Raw genomic sequence first — 21074 nt, forward strand, 5'->3', positions numbered from 1 at the left:
TTAATGTTAATTTCCAGCATAAATCTTAGACCGTTAATAGAAAATTGTTTCGGAAACATTTTAAGCATCTCACCAGATGAAACTTTGCAGACATTTTCTAAAGAGGAAACGGAAATGAACTTTATTTAACTGTCTAGTCGTTCTAGCGCTGGAGCACTAATTGGGGACATTGTAAACTGAAAGCAACATTAAACAAACTTTCTAATCGTAAACTAACTTTGTATTTGCCGCTTGAGGTACTTTTAACAAATTAAAGGAGCTTTTCAATTCAATTGTGCGAGTAAGTAAGTAAGTAAGTAAGTAAGTGAGTAGGTAAGTAAGTAAGTACGTAAGTAAGTAAGTAAGTAAGTAAGTAAGTAAGGAAGTGAGTAAGTAAGTGAGTAAAATGCGCGATAAGAGTTTCCGTTGTTTTCTCAACTGAGCAGGTAATAAGGATTTTGTCGAAATACTTTTCCCTATCAATTGTACAACACAACTATTCTCTTGGAAAACAATTTTGAATTCTTGAAACTGTGATGGAGTCATTTGGACCGGGGAATGGCCATCACATTCTTCGACGTAGTCCGGCTGGTATTCTCTCCCGGCAATCTTAATCATACGACGTACCCGCGAATTCCCTAACGAGCTCAGATCTTGTCCCAAACCTCTTTCAAAAGCTGGGCGTCACAAGTCGAGTTCTCGAGGCTAATAAATGAGTGAAGCCGCGATTCGAATCGTTTTCACTCGAGTAACCGACAAAAGCACAAGCAACACAGGCCTCCCATACTGATCAAGATTGGCGCCACAAGCATGCTTGTGTGGAACGCTCTCAGTTAAAAAATACTGAGAGGGAGTCTGCTCGAAGGCCGCACCACGGTGAAATAAACGCTCCTATGCTTGCGCTTGCACTTGGTCGCTGGTGAAAACCAATTTAAGAGGACACCCTTACTCGACCACCTGCTGATGTTGTTTTATCTGGACGCGTGCAAGTTATGCAAAAGAACAAGAAAGATTTAGGAACCGATTAGGAAATGAATTTAACGAACTTTGTACGGATAAAGCATGCCAAGACATCCGAGAAAGGACTGGCCACTAGACCAACATTTTGCCAAAATGCCAGGAGTTAAGGGTGTCATTTGAAGCTGAAACGTAACGAAACAGGCCAAAGACCGAAACAACGCCGGTAGGTTTTGATACATAATGCAGTATTGATAATGTCGCAAACTTAATTTGCACAGCAAGTCCTTATGTTTTTAACGTTTTACGCTGCGTTTTACAGCTGATTCGTTCTTGGAGTAGGTGAATTCAGTGCAGCACGATGGAAAACCCTAATCTAGTAACGCGTATTACGCAACCCAATTTTCATTTTTTATAGTGCATAACACAAAATTTAAGATTTAAAATAGCCACTGGCGAAAGGGTGATTAGATTGTCATGTCTTGTGTGCGGTAGATGCAACAAATGAGTACCAAGCGCGACAAAAATTGACATGTGTGGGAAATTATGAAATTTCTTCCGATGAATGAGAACTACAGTCTGTGACAAAATTCGTTGGAACAGTCCACGACTATACAGATCTGAAGCTTTCGCAGCTCACTCTCCCCTCACAATGTTGTTTTAACGCCAGTTTCTGAGCCCAATTGTCAAAACAACATTGTAGGAGGGCAAGGTATTGTAAAGTGTTTCAACAATTTTGTCCGGGACTGTAGTTCTGTGGAGAGCTTATATGACAGGGATCTGTGGAATGTTTGTCGGAGCAATTTGGGTGAGATGCGTAGTTCGAAATATTATCAACACATATCTAATCTGGAGAAAAGCCATGTTTTTGACCTCAATTTGATCAGACAAGTTAAACTATCCGATGTCTGAACTTCATAAATGACTTATTCTAATTGCAAATTCGTTAATTAACGACTTACATGCATGCCTAAGATTTATTCTTCGTAATTCAGTAATTTTTTTATTGAAATTAGTGGCAAAGTTTGTGACTAAAAAAAGATCAATGGTTGAAAGCTACACTGCTGTGATTATCCCAAAGGAAAAGCTTCCTTTATTTGTTTTGTTAGTAGATTCCTAAGATAACTGAGTAATTGGGTTGAAAAAACCCGGAAACTATACTTAAAGTTGATTTGGAAATAAACAGCTAAAGGCTAATAAAACCATAGGTTCATTTTGCGTCATTCTTCCGGAAAATCGTAGGTAGTCACAAACAAATGTTAACCTGGTGATGAATGCTTTTGAAGAAGGACAAATCCGTCAGAGAGTTGATTCATTTGCGAAGTCTTTGTTTACATACACACTCAAACAAACAAACAAGCAAAAAGGAAAAAGGAAAAAGCACTTTAAGATGAAAGATTAACGATAATATTTGCTTGTTAAGACAAAAAGACAGCACAAAACTGAAAAGGAAATAAACTATTAAACGAAAAAACATGTTACCATTGAAGATTGGAACTTGAGTGGAAGCAAGAATGCTCACTTGAATCAGTTCAGCTACTTTGCTTTTCATATGCTAATTTTGGTCTCTTTTTTCTGTTTATAAGGACTTCTTATCAAAACAATGCGACTGGCAGAAAATCCATTTGCAAAACTACGATCCGCTTATACTTAAACATGCTTTGACGATAAGAAAATGCGAGGGTTTTGTGAGATTTTCACGACTTCGTGTCTTCGTTTATTATCTTACAAAGCAATAAATGATAGCAGCGGTTTTAACCAGGGCCGTAATGACTTAAGTCCAAAACCGAACAATATTCGAAGCTCTTTTGGGGAAGCACTCGGACATCAAATGAACAACTTCTTTCTCAGTTCGGCAACACTTCTATTGGAACACTAACGAATTCTAGTCCGACATTAGACTTTAGAGGGAAGGAAATTGAAACAAATTTCCCAAGTGAGTCCTTTCGTTGTTTTTTTTTTCTTTCAATGTATTTACTGTTAGGTCATCGAGTTATGAAGTTTTGCTCGTTGTATCTGAAAATGTAGAGGAGGTTTCACGTGACGTCATCGAATGCCATGTTGGTGGCCGAAAACACAACATCTCTTATTAGTTTCTTTTGTTCGTCCAGTGACCAGAAGTCGTACATTTCTCTATTGTTATTGGTGTCTCTAGAGGATGGTTGGAAACGTCCTATTAGAAGATACACTACTTTCAGGTTATCCACTGATAATGGGCCTTGGCATGTTGAGTCCCGAGGGATTGAAAACTTTTTATTTCTGCCCACCGAAACTCGTTCCGAAACATTTGAACTCGAGGCTCGGTGTACGAAATCTATTTGGCCACCGCGCGAATAAGGCCTATTGCAGTTCGTCTCTAAATTAAATGCAAAGTTCGTGTCACTCCAAGCAGCATTACTCTAAAATTGTCTTTCTACTGAACAAAAACCAAAAAATAATACTGTAATTTTATTAGTAAGAACCATATTCCTTCATCGGATGAAGGATGGAAGTGGATTGAAATTCTAAAAAAGTTGGCAAACAGTTAAAAATTTTAACGCGGCGTTCTAAAAAAAAAAATTGTTAGTTTTAAATGGATAGCCCGTGCTGCCGAAATTCGTTTGATATGATCTCGTTGAGACGTCAGAAACGCTATGCGTAGTTGTTGAAGCTAAAGGGGTCTCGCATAGGTTTAGGAGAAAATACACTTGGACAATTTGAACTGGGAACAGAGGAACGAAGTAAAATTAGCAAATCGAAAGCGGTTCAGCGTTGTCTGTACTGTTATCGACAACGATATTCGTCGTCACAGTGGTCAAAATGTTGTGGGTTCGCGTGCACTTTGGATTTGCTTTTTACCACAATAATCAACGCTAAAGAAAGTGCTTATTTCAGAGCCTGACCAAAATCATGACACAAAGAAATAGTAAGCGTTGGCAATAACTTTCTCGCAATATGATTGGTTTATTTTCCCCAAAATGGGCGTTCCTGATTGGCTATTACATTCTGAGACAAACGGACGCGAGCAAGACGCGTACAGCGTTGTCTAGACTCTTATCGACAACGGCAAATTAGCCAATCAGATTGCGAGATTACAAGCAATTGTGGTAAAAAGGAAGATAGACTAGTTAAGTTTGCTGAAAAGAGGCGGACAGATGAAATATTTTTAAAGGGCCACCGACAACCAGTGTCCTTTGCGCGCCTTTGTTGTTGTTATTATCTGGGCAATCGAATCGCTTCAGAAAAATCCCGTGAAGAAGAGGCTTCTGCGAATTCGCTGTTCGATTTGTTTTTTAATCCAAACGCCTTCCTCCTTTCGTTCCATAATCTTAAGGTTGAAGTAGTGAGCCAAATAACATGGTGCTTTTCCTTCCTCGGCGGACGACCTTTCTTCACAGTTTTCATTTCGCTTTTAACACGAACACAACACCCAAATAACGCCAAAAATACAATATTTAAACATTAAGGAAAATATTAACAAAGTTTGAAGCTACTGGGCATCCAAAACACGACGATGTGAGGCCATGGAATTTGACTTTTCAAGAAATACTAGTTTCTGTATTACAGAAAATGGCGCCGATAGCTTGCACGCCCGCAAAGACTTGTGGTTGTCGGTGGCCCTTTAATATCCCACTTCCTTTAAATAATTCGTACCGTCTCGATTCAGAGAGACTGACGTTGATTTAATGCTGATAGAGTCGACTTGCCGATCTCCGCGAGGTTTCTTTCTCTTGAAGGTGCTACTGAGAAACCTTAATTAATCGCAAAATTATACGAGCAACGAAATGAAGACACTGCCATTGGGTTACAAAAATGTCATCGTATCTGAACACAATATCCCTTGTGCATCGGTTGTTAGGAAGATACGCCCAGAGCTGCTCGTAATTAGATGCTCGAAGAGTTTGATGGCGTCACGACGTGTTCACTTGTTCTCCTCCTTCGCGTCTGGGACTGAATACGTCATAAATTCCTAGAAATAGGCAGCACATGGGAAACGTCATGATGGATATCAAAATTTAACATGCATCTCTGGATATAAGTGGGTTAAGGCGTTGTATTTGAATGTGCATGCTTCGAGTTCAAGTCCCGTTCGCGTTCGTTCGGACCTTCAAATCGATTTGTCGTCGGTGATTCCGAATTGAACATGACCCCGTTTCGCGAAAAAAGCGAAAAATGTCTCCTGTCCGATAGATGCTCTTTATATTAACAGATGGCCCCAACAGCTGATAATTGTTAATATTACCGAGTATAAAAGTCTCTTTACTTTGACTAAAAAAATTAAAAAGGGTAGACCTGCTGAAGTTTGGAGGGAGATTGACGGCAAAGAAATACGACAAAAGGTGAGAGGAGGGTACAGAGCGTGCACCGGCCCATCGTCGTTGCCCGGGGGGAGGGGGGGGGGAACTCTTCATATGAATGGGCGGGGATGCTCGTCGGAAGTTTTGAATTCAACCCCTAAAGGAGACCAATCTGGGCGTGGCCCAGGCTTTCATCACCCCTTAATTTAGAAGAGACGTCCATATTTAAAACATATTAAATCTATACTTTTATATTTATTCGCGTGCAACAACCCTAAACGAGACCTTCACTGCTACATATGAAATCGGCAATTACACCCTTAAGCCAGACGACGGGCCATCCCCGCCACTTTCATATGCGAGTCCCTGCCCCCGGGTTTCGTTGCTGACTGTTAAATTCCCCAGTGAATTCTATGATTCCAAGACCGGGGATGCCGGAAGGATTCCCCCGATGATCTAATCTGATCTCTCGTTGGTAACATCATAAAATAGGAAGAGAGATCGAGATCTCGTTTGATCAAGATTGTGCGAATAATCTGGCTGGTTGACTACGCGTGTTTTCGTATTGTATTTTGGAAAGCCTAACTCAATCATTTCATGACTTTTTCTCGTAGTGCGAGACAGGGCACTTGAAATGCACTTGACAACTCAATTTTGTCAGACTAACAAGAACGTGCCATTGAAATTTGAACTTGTGTTACAGATTTTCACCCCTGTTTCATGAGAACTGTATTTCTTCTTAGCCAATCAAAACTCTCATGTATATCATTTATCAAAGTTAGAAAAGTTTGCGAGATAACGTTTCAAGGGTAAGAGCTTCGTCGTTAATAAACGCATAAACGCTAACAAATTACAAAGATGGATTTGTAAGTTATTTTTAGGAATGTGAAGGGAGAAACGTCTGCTTGGGGTAGCATTAATCCTATTAGGTCGTGAAACATCATGTGGTGGCAGCCGCCACGAGAAAACCGATTTTCAACCATCGGGAACTCCCAAAATGAACTTTGTTAAATTCACATAACCCGGACCGCGTGTTACCAACTCACGCTCTCTCTTTCTCTCTCTTCATCTTTATTTTCTCGTGCCACATGAGTCTATACTTTGGGAGTAACTGCAGAATGCTCGGCCACTATTGTGTTATCAGTATTATATTTATTGTTATATTGCTATTCATTTAATTGCTTTTATTTTTAAAAATTATTTACAGGATTCATTGAACACAATTATACAAATCTTATTTGCACCCGTTGGACTCAGTTCAAATTAAATCAAATCAACATTTTTCAGATTTTTCACCACTAACACTCACAACAAATAATATTAGGATAGGAATAAGTGGCGGGGAAACCTCAAGAAACCTTGGGACTTATGCTAAGAGGTCGCCTCTTTGACATATCAAAAATAAGCACTCACTGTATTTCCGCCGGAATGGCGAGACCAAAACAAAGCATGACAAATTCAGACACTTAATATTTACCGGCTTGATTGCCTGTTGGATCATTGCCTTTTATACCGCTTTATGTGTTTTGATTAGTGAGTATCAAGAAAATTGAGGACGTTTCTTTCAAAAGAATAAACTGACTGGGATAAGAGGTAATGTGAAGTTCATGCTAAATAGTGTAGTCGGTCAAATCCTGTCTCAGGTTGAATTCCGGGCCGTTTTTACATAAGTTGAATATTCACTCTACCTAGTTCAAAGCAGCTATCAGCGCCCCAAAAATGACTGAAATCACTTATCCCTTTCCTCAATACACTTATCCCATTCAGCCTAAATATTACAACACAGTAAGGACAAAAAGGTGAAAGGTGTACTATGCACTTACGACCTTACCAGTACTCGAACTTGGACCCTCCAGATCCATAGACCTGTGTCTTCACTACTACGCATACCCTAGATGCCAGAGGTTTTTTCTCTCTTAGAGCGACGGAATGCGGTCGTTCTGAGAGAGAAAGACCTCTGGCAGCCAAGGTACACTACACATGCTCAACCCAACACAGTTCTTTTCAATATTTTCTTTTGTATTATAAGTCATAATTGATAACCATATATAATAACCAAAACTAATCCTAACCTGACCCTAATTTTAGGCTCCATAAAAGGTTTCTTCAATTCGGGTGTTCAGCCTACAGGTAAAATAAGGTTCACCAATTTAAATTAATCCGAGTAAAAACGGATTCAACCTGAGAACGGACAACAATAACACTAAGTTAACAGAAAAAAAGAGAAAAAAAAAAGGAAAAAGAAAACGGTAAGGGGAAAGACAGGAAAAAAATCTTGAATGAAAGCCGGCTGTCAATTGCCACTTATATTTAATAGAATTGGCCACAATTTTCGATTCGACATTGTTGAAATAGCTTGCCTTACATAAAACTTCATCTGAAGAAAGTTTATTTGCGTTGTTTTTACAAGTACACAAGCATTGCTTTCCTGCAACAGTACCTGATTAGACGAAGTCGGTCTGCATTTACTGAAGTGATTTTTGCTACTTGCCGCGGATGGAAATTAAGGAGTCTTCGAACGAGTTGAATACAATTTATTTGTTCGAGAGTTTTAATTTTGTCTTATGATAGTCATTAATAAGCCACCTCAAAGACTTTGAAAGGAAATCATTTTATTGTTGACGATGTATTAAGGTGTGTTCAATTATATCTGGATTGACGCACTATAGGACACTTGTCATCAGAGTCCAATTTATATTTCAACAATTCTTCCTTGGTCGTAATTATTATGTGCATAGCCTTGAAAAAAATTTGTCTGAACTTGTTATCTTTGGAAGACACGTTAGTCTGTCTTTGATTTCTCACGATGAAATGAAATTGACTTGAAATCTGTTATCTATGAACTTGGCTGACTTGCTCTTACCCTGGGTTGACTGTGGCCAAAACCAATTCGTTGCGATTGATTGCTATCCAGCTGCTCTGATAATAACAACTAGGGAAATTCTCCATTTGAGACATCTGCATAAATCAAAACTGAGTCTAATCATGAAATGAAATGAAATGAAATAGTTTTAATTTGTAAGGCAAAAGCCTTAACAATTCAGTTCTTAATTCATCATTCAACACGTTCAGATAGCAATCACACGAGGTTAATTCCCCCCCCCCCCCCAAAAAAAAAAAAAAAAAAAAAAACTATCGTTAACTTTTTAATCTATCCTATAAACTGGTTGGGCAAGTTAAGGAAGCGCTAGATGTTGTCCTAGATGCCAATGAATTTTCTGTGCTTTACGCAATCGCGATATTCTCAGGATCCATCCCAGCTAACAAATAATGACTTGTCACAAAAACGAATTACACGATAAAATTTCATTCCTTTTTCTTTTTGCCCACCCACAATCTCACCACCGAACAGGAAATTCCGCGACACCAACGTAATTTTACCACCAAATAACGAATAACTCGATGCCAAGAACTTTCTACGTGCTCTGAAGAACTTTCCCGACCTCATTCAGACTATTCTCGAACCTCTTTAACTGGAGTTTCCACATAAATTTCCTCTCTTTCATGTTCATTCACGTTTCACGCCGGGTCGCTAAAACGCTAAAGTTTGAAAAACAATTTTCTCTTTCATCTAGACAGTATCTCCCATATTTCATACAAATCTGTAAGAGTGATCTCCGTATAGATGTATGTTGATTGTTTTTAAAGCTGTGAGAAGTTCTTGAAACTTACTTAAGTTCTTACTAAAGTTCTTAAAAAAACCCATATTATTATGCAAAAAGGGAATCCTTTCCTGGCTGTAGAATCGTAAATCCGTTCATCTGGTCCCTAGCAACATCGCGCAGTCGTCAGAAGAACTGTTAAGCAAAAGACCCGCAACGAAGCCACTGATTTGATCGCTTATCATGATTTTCGTCAAGTCTAAAGAAAAACATTCTCCATGTTAAAATTTTTGTTTTTCTTGGGAGCGAAACTGTTGTTCATGTCTGTAACTGTAACGTAATCCCGAACAATTGCGTGGGAAAAAAAAAGTTAGCAGTACTACTTAGGAAATCTCTTGCAGATATGGGAGAAGGGTACTAAAGGAGAATCATTAAATGGCGGTCAGACTTTCACTGCCCTCAATCCCGTGACATGAAAGCAAATTGCATTAGCTGCTCTTGGTTTTAACAAGGCCATGAACAAATATTCTTTATGAGTAGCCTGTGTTTAAAATGATTTTCAAATATATCCTTTGCGGCGCCTACAATGAACCAGGATGCATTTGCGTGCACTGAACGTAAATAGCTTGAGCAACCCCATCCTGTAACACTCTAATTGATGATCAGAGGTCACCGGTGCCAAGGAACATCATAGGAGTGCCGACTTCCGGTGAAGTGAAGTTTACTAATGACAGCAACTATTTCCTCTAATTTGCTGAATAGCGAACTTAGTTTTGTTGTAAGTAGCTGTACATAAGAATCATTCATTGGAAGGTTGATAAGTCGATGGATTGATGCGCGCGCTCCCTGGGAAAGAAAAACAACCTTCAGCCGTTTTAACGCAATACGCACGCGTGCAAACCCTGATAAGTGTAGGTAACGATAACCTCAGCTCTTCAATAACGGACTTCTATTTCCATTAGATCACTAACGTATTGACAGGCTGCAGATATTTCATTCAAGCACTTCATCATTGAGGCAAGTTTCTCGATAGTAATCTAAACAAAACCTAAACTGATCGAAGCGTAGATGTTCCACGTACACTGACGATTTGATTTTGTTGCTTTAAAGAAAGACTTTTTTTGCTCAGAAAGTTACAATACGTGATCGCGTGCCTTTTTAGCTCTTGTTGTTATTTTAGCTACCAGTTCACATGACTCTTGTTTTTCTTAAAAGAAGAATAGCATTTTCGTAAACATGTAATGTAAACGTGGTGTCAAAAGAGTCCTTCTATGGTCAACTTTGCGGTTAGTAGAGAGCTGCTCTAAACCGCTATTAAACCTGTGTCGTAGACTTTAGCCACTTCTGAACGGTCAATTACACAGCTACTACGTTTTAAACTTTCAGTTGTAGTAAGCATTTCTCCGGGCCATTTCCACTGTGACTACCATAGCCTTGATCTGCATCGTCAGTTTCCCGAGATAATCTGGAGGAAAATACTGTTGATTATTTGATGCACAGCAGGCCGCAGAAATTCGAGACTCCTCAGGATTTCCCTTACATTTATTAGCCCAATTTCTCACATTGACACTTCTTTCATACAGGGCAAAGGCTGTTTGACGAGAAGTTGACCGATTCCTAAGCACACTGGACAGATCTGCGACAGTTGAAGGAATCTAACGTCATTCGGAAAGTTCCCCAAGGAGCTAAAATAACATTTCAAGTGCTGAAAAAAAAAATCGATGACGATGGAGAGAGTGAAGTTTGAAGCTGCGATCTTGTGCTTCCTTGCTGTGTTTATGTGCGGTCTTGAGCCAGGAGATGCCAGATCAAAGAGGGTTCGAATCACCATCCCAAAATCGCTGCTGATATTTGACTCTCAAGGAATTGGAGTGATCCGCGATGCCAACGAGATGACCAAGAAGGCTGTGACGAGGACCTCACAGCCCGTTTTCATGGAAGACTACCATTTCGTGAAACGTATCGCAATCGTCGAAAAGTCACTGAACCGAACGTCGAAGGAGGGGGGTCTTTGGAATGTTGATAAGTGTGCTTTTAAGGCTACACAAACCAAGCGAAAGGAGAACAGGCAACTGGCAGCACTGCACAAAACCGTGCGGCGTACTTTTGGTGTGACATGGTCCAAGATTAAATACAGCGATCTGCGGAGGCCTCTGTATTCCGTTCTCGCGGCGTGCATCGTTTTGGAGATGGCCAATCGCCCGATTCCGAGGGGTTTGAAAAATCAGGCGCGGTTTTGGTTAGAGTCGTATCATGGTTGCGCTGAAAACCAGCAAGGATGGGATGAGGTGAAAAGCAAATTCATGCGAGGTAAGATTTTTATTTTATTTTATTTTCTGTACCTTGTTATAAGGTCGTCCTCAATCATGACGTTGTCGCAGCAGTGTAGTGCAAAACTGATACTTCTTACAAATATCATAACGGCTTATCCCTCGTGGAATGAAGTTTTAGGGTTTTTTCAAACCGGAAACACAGCAGTGGGTTCCGGTTTGAAGAGTCCATGTTCAGCTTGGTCTGGAACGGCTGTGGATATGAGTTTTCAGCCTTTTTAACTTTTCCAGAACAACTAAGCAATATAAGACCTTATCAGTAAGATATACTTTATGAGTTGTTCTCAATGTCAATGAAGAAGTCAACTGCCTTGTCCTAAGTAATCCTCTTTTTTTTCTGTAACCGAAGGGAATCCAAACTTCTCAGTTTTCCTTGCGCACGTCATTAGTACTAGGTATTTCCACACGCATGTAAACAAATATTGAAGCTCTTATCTTCGGTGATCTACAATTCTCGAATTTCTCTCGGGCAAAACGCCGTCATTAGGGGTAAGGTGGTTGCAAATGATGAACGAAAGGAAGGGGATGAGGTGATACGTTTGCTTTTTTGTCAAGTAAAGGATCCTACTTTGGTTGACCGCCATCTAATTAGCTCCTTCATTACGCGATTGCATGTCCACAACATTAACGCCGAAAGGAAAGGAATACTAAACGCGGTTTCCCATCGTTTGGTGCCACGGTGGCCACTGATGATTGTTCTTCTTGCAAAGTCGCTTTCCATTTTGGCAATTTATTTTAGAACACTTAAACGCCACCGTCTATCTCAGAAATTGAAGGAGAAATTCTACGCATATGGGAGAACAGTGTATAAGTATGGCACTCTCCAAAACCACGCGTTTTAATTTTAATCAAAGATTGCCATGATAACCCTTTTTTTATGAAGTTTTGGCTATCCGTTTCAACGACTAATAAGAGCCTGATAGATATGCACAATCCAACAATTAATTGTCATCGATTTCAGCGGAATGCTACGGTGAAACGTGCTTTTGACACGTGGGCATTTAGCGTCTTTTTTTGGCGATTGTCGAAGTGGCCTTCTTTGAGACTCCCGAAGAAATTTCCTTCTTGTAAGAAGTGTACTTAAAATAACACATTTCGTAGCTTCTTAGTCCATGGACCTTCCTCAATCTATTGATACTCTCATGGCTAGCCACTTACTATTGAGTACAGAGCATTCCTTTGTTCATTGCTTTGAATGATGGTAATACATTGTAAATTACTCCAAAGTTTTAAGTTGTCTTTGCCGGAATTATTTTCCAACCGCGCTCGTTTAGTATTTGTTGTCTCAAGTCGTAACTTGTTTAGTTAGCCTCACAGAGCAACAAATTCCTCGCATTTTGATACATCGCTAATGCTAATGACATACTTGGTACTCATGTAGTTAGCGGCTTATATAGAAACAGATTCAACACTATCGCCGTCTTAACCAACCCAGTTTTCTATTATACGGTCGTTTTTTAATGATTCAGTAAACTAAGACATATCTTTGAAAAAAGAAGAATAACTTTTCTTACGTTATCAAAGCTTGACATTTTAATCACCCAGTACACCGCTTATTGGAATTTATTATAGATTAGCATCCTAAAGAGGACATGCGTAAATAGGATTTGTCACAAATACTTGAAAAGTAAACACACCTAAGACAGATGTGCCTTGAATGTGCAAGCGTTGCGCGTGTTAAAAAACTAGCCGGGATATCCCGGTAATGTTATCAGCACATTTTCCTACTTTTATTGTTGTATATGGATAACCGTGTATTTTATCACTGAGTTTTTCCAGCTAAAGAAGATAAATTGTGTATATCAATTTGAATGCAAACATTTAGACCACAAAGTAGTAAAATTGTTTCCTGTGTCCCACCCGCTTTAGCTCGTTTTCCACGGGTTTCTCTGCGTGAGGCCATTTGGGGATTTTGGGAAATTTCCGCGCGATTACGAAAATTAAAAAGCCTCCGTACCGCAGAACTTGAAAATCGTACAAGCGATGCCTGTCTTGTAAAAAAAAAAATTAAATAAGGAATTTTCACAAGACATTTCAGGAAGAGATCGCGGTAACCGGGCCGGCCCAATCTCACACATAAGAACACACTAAACTTGCCGCAAAAGATTTAGTAGTGAGACCAGCTGAGACATCGAAGCGCGGTTCAAAGCAGTTTTCAGGACAGTATCGGTTATTACTTTTGAAAGTGTGAGTGAATAATAGAAAGGGCAATCTCTGTCAGAAGTTTTTGCGAAACTCTCTTTCCGTTTTGTCTTTGGAGCGAAGAAATTGGCTTTTTTCATTTCCAACGAAGATTTGCCAAGGGACGATAAATTGTATCATTTATTCTGAGCGTGATGTCATACAATGTGGTAGAAAGCAACATATATAACATGATTTTAAAAAAAAGTATCAGACTACAAAGAGCTTGTTTATACAAGCCAGACTTATTTGCCAATTATTTTATCACAACCTCCTCCTCAGGGTTGCCAAGGGACGTGTACTCCGAACTCAGACAAAAATTCGCGTTGAACGGATTCTCGACTCGTTTCCCTTCGCGGAATTGTGGTCTGTTTTAAAGAACGTTAAATTTAACAATTTTCTTTAGTTGTCTATTTTCGAAACGTGGGGCTTTTTTGGGAACTGTGGAAGACATTCTGACGCGAAAAAGGGTGTTAGACTTTCTAATTACGTAACAGTGGAAGAAAACTGCATGAATGTATTGATGTAGTTTACCCCCGGCATGGGGAGCTTTCAACAACAGAAAACAGGATCACCAAATGAGCGAAGGTGGTCTCATTTTTGCGGGGTTCATTGTAACCAAAAGGCCTGAAAGGCTTGTCATCTCGAAATTTATTCTTAGTGGATTAAATTTCCTCACAGTTTCCTTATAAAAAGCAAAAAAACCCCGGCAACTTCCAGCTGGCATTGAAATGTACGGTTTAATTAAAGGGAGCGTGGAAAATCATAGGACCGGCACAAAAACTTCCCAGTACAAAAAGTGGAAACCTGTACACATATGTATACAGGATTGTAGCTTCTTCCACGTCTAGGCCCCCATACTTCCCCCCCCCCCAACACCCCCCCCCCCCCCCCCCCCCTCCCGGCCCAGAAAGGATTTTGGAAATATGAATTGGCACTGATTTGGCACTTTACGTCTTTGGCCACTTTGGGATCGTCAAAATACACATCCTTTTAAATTGCGCTTAAGCTACTGTATGGGATTGATTAACCATTTAAGGCCAATCGTTTCCCGCTTGTTAAACCCCCGACAGTGAGATTATCGTTAAAGCAGCACAAATTTAATTTTGTTTTATGCACGTAGTCCTTAGAGGTTAGCCGAGGTAAACAAGTGACCCTGTCTTCCGCATAAGCAAACACACAGGGTAAACGGTCTAAACGATTACTCTGCACTGCTTTTAATTTTCGATTTTATCTCGTCGCCCGCATTTGGTTTTTCGATAACAAGCTGTTTTCTGGTAATCAACTAACATAAACCACATGTTGATCATGAAGAAGCAAAAGCAAGAGTTCCTGAAAATCGCAAGGAATCTTGTGAAGACTCCATTCAGGCATTAACCTCAGCCCCTACGAACATATGAGAATCATCAAATATCGGCTTCGTTTTATGGCGCTAAAAATGTTTCCAATTAATTACTCTTTAGAAGCAAGTCATATGAATTACAACCAATGTCAACACATCTTCTAAAGCTATTTTCATTTTTTCGTGTCTCGCCCCAAGATAGGACTTGGACCTCATTGAGAGTGTATAGTTATACGAGTGAGACGTTATTTTCCCAACACTTTCTTTGTTTATTTCTATTTCTTCTTGTTTGTTTTACAAAGACAAAATCATTATTACCTAAGATATCGAGAGTAAGTATTGCATGTATCTTGTTTTTGCGGTTTCTGTTGGCACTTAGAAATTACTTCATTGCCAAATATCACTTTCTCCATTTTCCATGTAAATCATGGTCAATCTTGTTCGATCAAAACTGAAACAGATAAGTAACTTTGCTACTATTGCATCATATCAAACGCATAACACTTCGAAACCGTTAAAATAAACTACAAACGCAAGCAGCCTCCAACCTCCAAGGAAATCTGCTGACAAAATGAAAGCCTGAGGCCTTAAATTCTTTGGTGACTTGGCATTTCCTTCTGCAACCTACGCACAACGAAAATGTCCAAATTCTTGTCTTTCCGAACAGATTGACAACAATTTAGAACACAATTCTGATCAGACGAAACGGACTAACTAGTTGTCATAAGTTTTTCACTTTGTAAAAATCTCTTTGAATGTGGTACACGCATGCGCAAGCCGTGACACGCTTGGTGTATTTCTTTTGTGTAATCTTTCAACTTGACGAACGTTCTCGCTTTTAGATGATTACACATAAAAATTCCTTTATTGCACCGTGGTGGGGGACAAGTCGAAAGCTTAGCTTCTTTCCTTCATTCCTTTTCATTTGAATTATCTCCCTTAAACTGACGCGAGCAAGTAAGAATTTATAGACTTGAAAGGCGCACTCGTGGAATAACGTTCGTAAAATTTTCCTGGTAAAAATCACTCTTCAAAATTCGTGGTTTGAATAGTACTGAAGTTTTGCTACGTTTTTAATGGCGGTGTTATAAAATGTCAGGGTTTAATTTAACTGAAATCAGTTAACATTAAATGGGCGCTTTAACATTAAGTGGAAGTTTAAAGGTCTCAACTCCTACGCGATTTTGGTCTCTCTTTTGTAGCCGTAAATACTTTTGCAAGTGAGATCTTGTTCGCGTTGCTTATAACATAATGTATTCCAGGTAGAAACTTAAGCCTTGAGGCGACTTCAGTGGCACACAAAGGAAAAATAACTATGATGCTGTCTGAATACATTTTTTACATGGGTTAACGCAAGTTAAGAAAATTATACTAATAAGACGAACTGGAGAAACTGCATGCGTTTTCCAATTTTCTCTTGTACTCTTGTAGTTTATTCGTGGTCTACGCATGCGCATGCGATAAGGTTGTAGTGAGACTCTTTTTACCTTATTCCAAAATGGCCACCCTTTTTAGCATTCTTTTGTTTGCTTGCAAATTAACCCTTGTTGCTTCGTTCAAGGTTAAATATTTTTTTGAATGTTAAGTTTAAGAAGCAAACAAACGAATACAAAAAATGGCGGACATTTTGGAATAAGGTGTAGATCAGTGAAATTCTTTAGCGCATTAGCGTGCTTCTTCAAATTTTCTATTTTATTGGAATTATCTTTGTACATGCACAAGTAAGCGTAAAACAAGGAGTGTGAAGACGCAATTCAGCGAAGCGTGAAAAATTAAAACTCGAATACCTGTCCAAAAACGACCACCTTTCAGACGCTTTCGAAAACTGAATGCGTTCAGTTTACAAATTTGCGGATGTGGTTTTCCAGACAGCTTAAAATTAAGCTGCACTGAGATATTAATACTATTATTGAATAAGAAGTTCCTCTTTGACAACGCTGTTGCTGTGATAATATATAAAGCCTTTATATATTATCACAGCAACAGCTTTGGAAACGGAAATCGAAAATTTGGAAAATTAACAGACGATTGGATGATAGTCATTGGATGTGAGTGATCACGTCAGCCTCGGCTTAATTGGGAAATTCTGGTCTGTAGTGGGTTTAACAGCCAGTTCCTCATTTTCGAGGAAACGTTTGTTTTGAGGAGCATATACGCAAGAGATACCCAGTTGCTCATCCGGAATATCTGCTGTTTCCGGGCCGTCGCTCACGTCCACCCTATGAGTTTTTATTTAGTCACCTCTAGAGATAGTAGACCCGCGACAGGGATTAACACCAGAATTAGTAATAAAGAGATTAGCGGAATCATCCACTAGTTTCAAGCCAGGAATATCCACAAAGACCGCTTTTCCAGAGATGATTATGACAATAAAGCCTTTCAAGATGAAAATCGATTGGTTGGCAGTAAGGCCAGCTACGCAGCACAAAATGCGGTTTACGTGCTTAAGCCCATCTTCCCCTCGAAGAGGAACATAAAGTTATATAACGAGCGAACACCACATTGTATGACAACAATATAAGATTCAAGTTATTGTCAGGAAGGCGAATCAGTAATTTCTCTAGCGTTGGAGACTTATATATAGTGGTGTTTCAGTACCTCTATTAAGATGTCCCTCCTTTGGAAGATAAAATCCAGGGCTCAGTTGTTATCCGCTGGATAAATCAGTATTCAGCAGTCATAGCGAAACCGATTGCGCTATCCAATGGAAAGAGATTTATCCGGTGGATAGCTCTATCCACCTATTGAATATCTAGGGCCTGAAGTGTGATCATGGATGTAAAATCTTCTAAAAAGCTCTATGCCCCCTTTAAGCTGATCTTTATTCAAGTGTGTCCTTTCAAATAAACTCAGCACGAGTTCCTCTTTGTAGTCGCTGTCTTCGCGGCTTCGGGCACCGCTGAAGTCAATAATTTCTAGTGACTGTCTGGAAGTGTTACAACTGCTTGGAACCTTCCGAAACTAATAATTATTATAGTCCGTTTCTTCGCCTTAAATGAGTCAGCGGGAAACATACCTTGGAGACATTTAAGACAAGGCAAGATAAAGGTGTTCATCAAAAAAGGGGGGGTGGGGAAGGGGGATAAGGGGATAATTATTTGGTAGGCCTTAGACATAATATCATTATTTTATTGGCTTCATTAATTTCATAAAAAGACTGCTCTGCCCTTATCTCTTTAATTCCTTATAAATTTATATCCGATATTGTCAATTCAATGAGCTAAAACAGTTTATTTGGTACATGAAGAAGCTCACCACTTAACCTCCAACCCCGTTCTTGTAAGAAAAATTTCACTCCGTTTGAGATAATGCGGTACGCACGCTTTTAAACTCACGTGTCGCATGTTCGGGTACACGTGTTCTTGAGTCTCCAAACCAAAAACATTGCTGCTTTATTGTTTTTCGTTCTATGATCACCACGCCAAATTCATGTGATCGCTCTACACTAATAACCAGCCTGGACCCGTAGACTGGCAACGCCCAAAAACGTCGCTTTTGGTGTGTGAATATAAACGATATTTCTTTGATCCATTCGTTTGTCACTTAATATCAACTCTGCATTAATAGAATATCGGTTATTTGTCATGCAAAGGACTGAATCCGTGATATTGAGATGGCTTGTTCTATTTTTATCGATCACTGGACGACCGAGACAAGGCTCAACGTGCGAGTTTATACAAGGTCGGTAACTGTGTCATGATAAGGTTGGAACATTTCCGGGAATATTGATGCCCTGGGCGCAAGCGAGGTTATCACGGCAAAACGTCAGGCCTTCAAACAGTCCCAAAATCTGATTGGAAAATTGTTAACCGGTCTTAATTTGGTTCAACGCAGATAGAGGTCCTTGTGTCGGGTTATTTTCTCGCATGGTATAACCTAGGAATAGAATAATCTCTCTTGATGGGGTTTGCGTGAGTCAACAGCTGTCATGAACAGCTAAAGGAACAAGCTGAGCTTATTGATGACAGGATCGCGAGTGTTTATTGCGATTGGATTATTTTAAGAAAAGTTTATTACACGTATAGGAAAATATTTCGCTCTCGTCATGCGATTGAATCTCCGAGGAATAAAAAAAAAGTATAACAAAAATGAAGCCGAGGTAACAACATTGCCATCGCAGTCAAAATTAATAAAATCATCTTTTATGGCTTACGTTATCTATTTTAACTCTTGTTTGTTTCTTTCCTTTTATAAACTAGTATTAGTTTGGGCCTTTCCATCAACAGCTACCTCACCCAACTTTATATTTATTGCAGTTTAAATGAACTTCCTCCTCTATCGGCAATCTGTGGATAAATGTTGACAACTGTCTTTCCCACATTCATTTCTCTTCTTCTAACTCGCTTTCTTTTGTCTGTCAACAAGCGTTGCTCTTAATCCCACTTGCTTTGCAAAATGAAGTTTCGATTTCATCTGTCTCCCGTATATCTTACAAAGTTCTTTACTCTCTTTGTTCTTCGCAATGGTCTCTGGTTAGAAAACCACTTGAATGAATCCAGTCGGGTGTTTTAAAAAAACGAACTAGTAGACATTTGTCGCGTTTTTAGAACTTTTGAACATAAAAAGGGTTTTCTCTTTTAATTAAAATTACGAATTAGATACAACCCTTTGTGGGACACTTTGCCGTCTTTATCAGTGCTTTGTGGAGCAAATAACTGCGTTGAAGTTTACAAAGCCAGTTGAATATATCCGTCCGACGCAGTTGCCCTCACAACAGAATGAGCCAGTGCAGAACACCTCATTTGCAACTAAATTCCATACTTCTCTGGAACAATGCTGCCAAGTGCAAGTACTGTGATAAGGGACCTTCGGTTTTATAATATCGCTTTTCTGTGTCAAAGAAGACTAGAAGGTCGAACTTTTAACAAGAGAGGCATCTGTCCTCTTCACTTAAGAAGAGGACCTCTCAAGTAGTGGTCCGTTTGAGATTTTAACCTCTGACCTCCCGTGAGGTTTTCCCATAAATAAATTGAACATTGATCTGCTTTGCGTCTGTTTCGTTAAGCCTTTCTTTCACAATTTTTCGTTATTTTCATGTGAAAGAGATTTATTTGTATTTTGGTCCACACCCTCCGCTTATCCTTTCCTTGGCACAGGCATTGAGAATCTGGGTAGTAAACACTTCATCGGCCCTGTCTTGTCAGCCTTTTTTTAAGAATCTGTGTGTATCAGAAACCTATCAAATAATATGTATTTTTTTCAGTTTGAGTGGTCAGAGATTTCACTATTTCATGCGGATGTTTCGTCATTCTTGAATCAACGCCGAGATCAGCGAAATTTCAAGCCTTTTCATTAATTTGTTCCGGCACTCAATGTAATTTTTTCTCGTTACTTGTTTCTGGACTAAGACTTCGCTCGTCCTTAGGAGATTTTATCATTGAATTCCTGAAAAATTGCATGTAAATTCCGATCCAATTCGACACTTCATTCTATGGCATTTAGGTCCTATTGTAAACAAAACTTGATTACTTGATTCGAATATGTGTTTTCGTGTAATTGACCTAAAATCCTAGCATGACTTAACCCCAGGGAATAACAGAAAATGATGATACTGTGCCAACTCATAGATTTCCTTTTATCGGACATTTATTTAAAATTATCTTGAAATTTCCAAGCACAGAAATGATGTATCCAATATTGTTGACATCATGAAGGTAAATCCAGCTACCAGAAATGGATAAAAATCGTTGCCGTTTAGCTGACAAGATTTCTGTGCAAAAAATTACTTTAACAGGTCACGTGATAACGCATCATCCTTTATAGCGGTTAAGGTTTCACATCTTATTGCTGTTAACAATGTCCCAAAGTTATTTCGTGTTATATAAAATGGACCAATAGTTAGACCACACCTTCACTTATTTTCATAAAACAGATCTGGGCCAAGACCTTGTTCACCTGAGGATAAAAAAACTATTTTAATGGATGAGAGGATTTCGCCTTAACGGTTTCATTAATCTTCTCCAACACACATGGCCAGAGCCAGACAAAAATTATGACCGAGGCAATATCCATGGTTAAATTATCTTTGTAGGTATTTAAAGTGTTTTTGGTGGCTACATTTAAAGCTGGGATCCCGCATTTTTGAGAAACGTCGCGACAAAAATCACTGCCGGAGGCAAGTAATAGCTCGGATTGCCTCATGCTGATGGCTACGGCTCTGTCCAAGCTGCGAGTATTCAAGAGTGTTACTTGTATTAAAATATTTTTAACAAACAGTTCGCTGTCCGCTAACGTAGAGGATATCTGTGGGTGCTTGCTCTGTCAGGCTGTGTTTTCCGATTTGTCAGTGCTTTCCGCTCAAAGATAACGTCTATGTCCCGGCAGAAAGAAGGACATACTGAAATGAAGGAAGATCACGACCAATTGTGTTCTTCTGTAGATAAGAGAGAAGCATAACGCAGCATGT

General features: G+C 39.3%; 1 protein-coding gene across 7 annotated transcripts in view; it reads left to right on the plus strand.

Annotated features, from left to right (window-relative positions):
• Positions 1 to 21074, plus strand: part of LOC138017871 (matrilin-2-like) — a 37380-nt gene that overhangs the window by 6280 nt on the left and 10026 nt on the right. For 2 of the 7 annotated variants that reach the window (XM_068864854.1, XM_068864856.1), the window contains 2 exons: positions 9778 to 9832; positions 10399 to 11125. In XM_068864854.1, coding sequence (XP_068720955.1) covers positions 10537 to 11125 — 589 coding nt within the window. In that variant the 5' untranslated portion in view covers positions 9778 to 9832; positions 10399 to 10536. Of the gene's footprint in view, positions 1 to 1062; positions 1163 to 6763; positions 6807 to 9584; positions 9833 to 10398; positions 11126 to 21074 lie in introns of those variants that run through there. The other 5 variants (XM_068864853.1, XM_068864855.1, XM_068864857.1 and 2 more) reach the window with 5 other exon arrangements.

This window comes from Montipora capricornis, chromosome 9 (genome assembly GCF_036669925.1).
Source record: "Montipora capricornis isolate CH-2021 chromosome 9, ASM3666992v2, whole genome shotgun sequence".
Taxonomy (NCBI): domain Eukaryota; kingdom Metazoa; phylum Cnidaria; class Anthozoa; order Scleractinia; family Acroporidae; genus Montipora; species Montipora capricornis.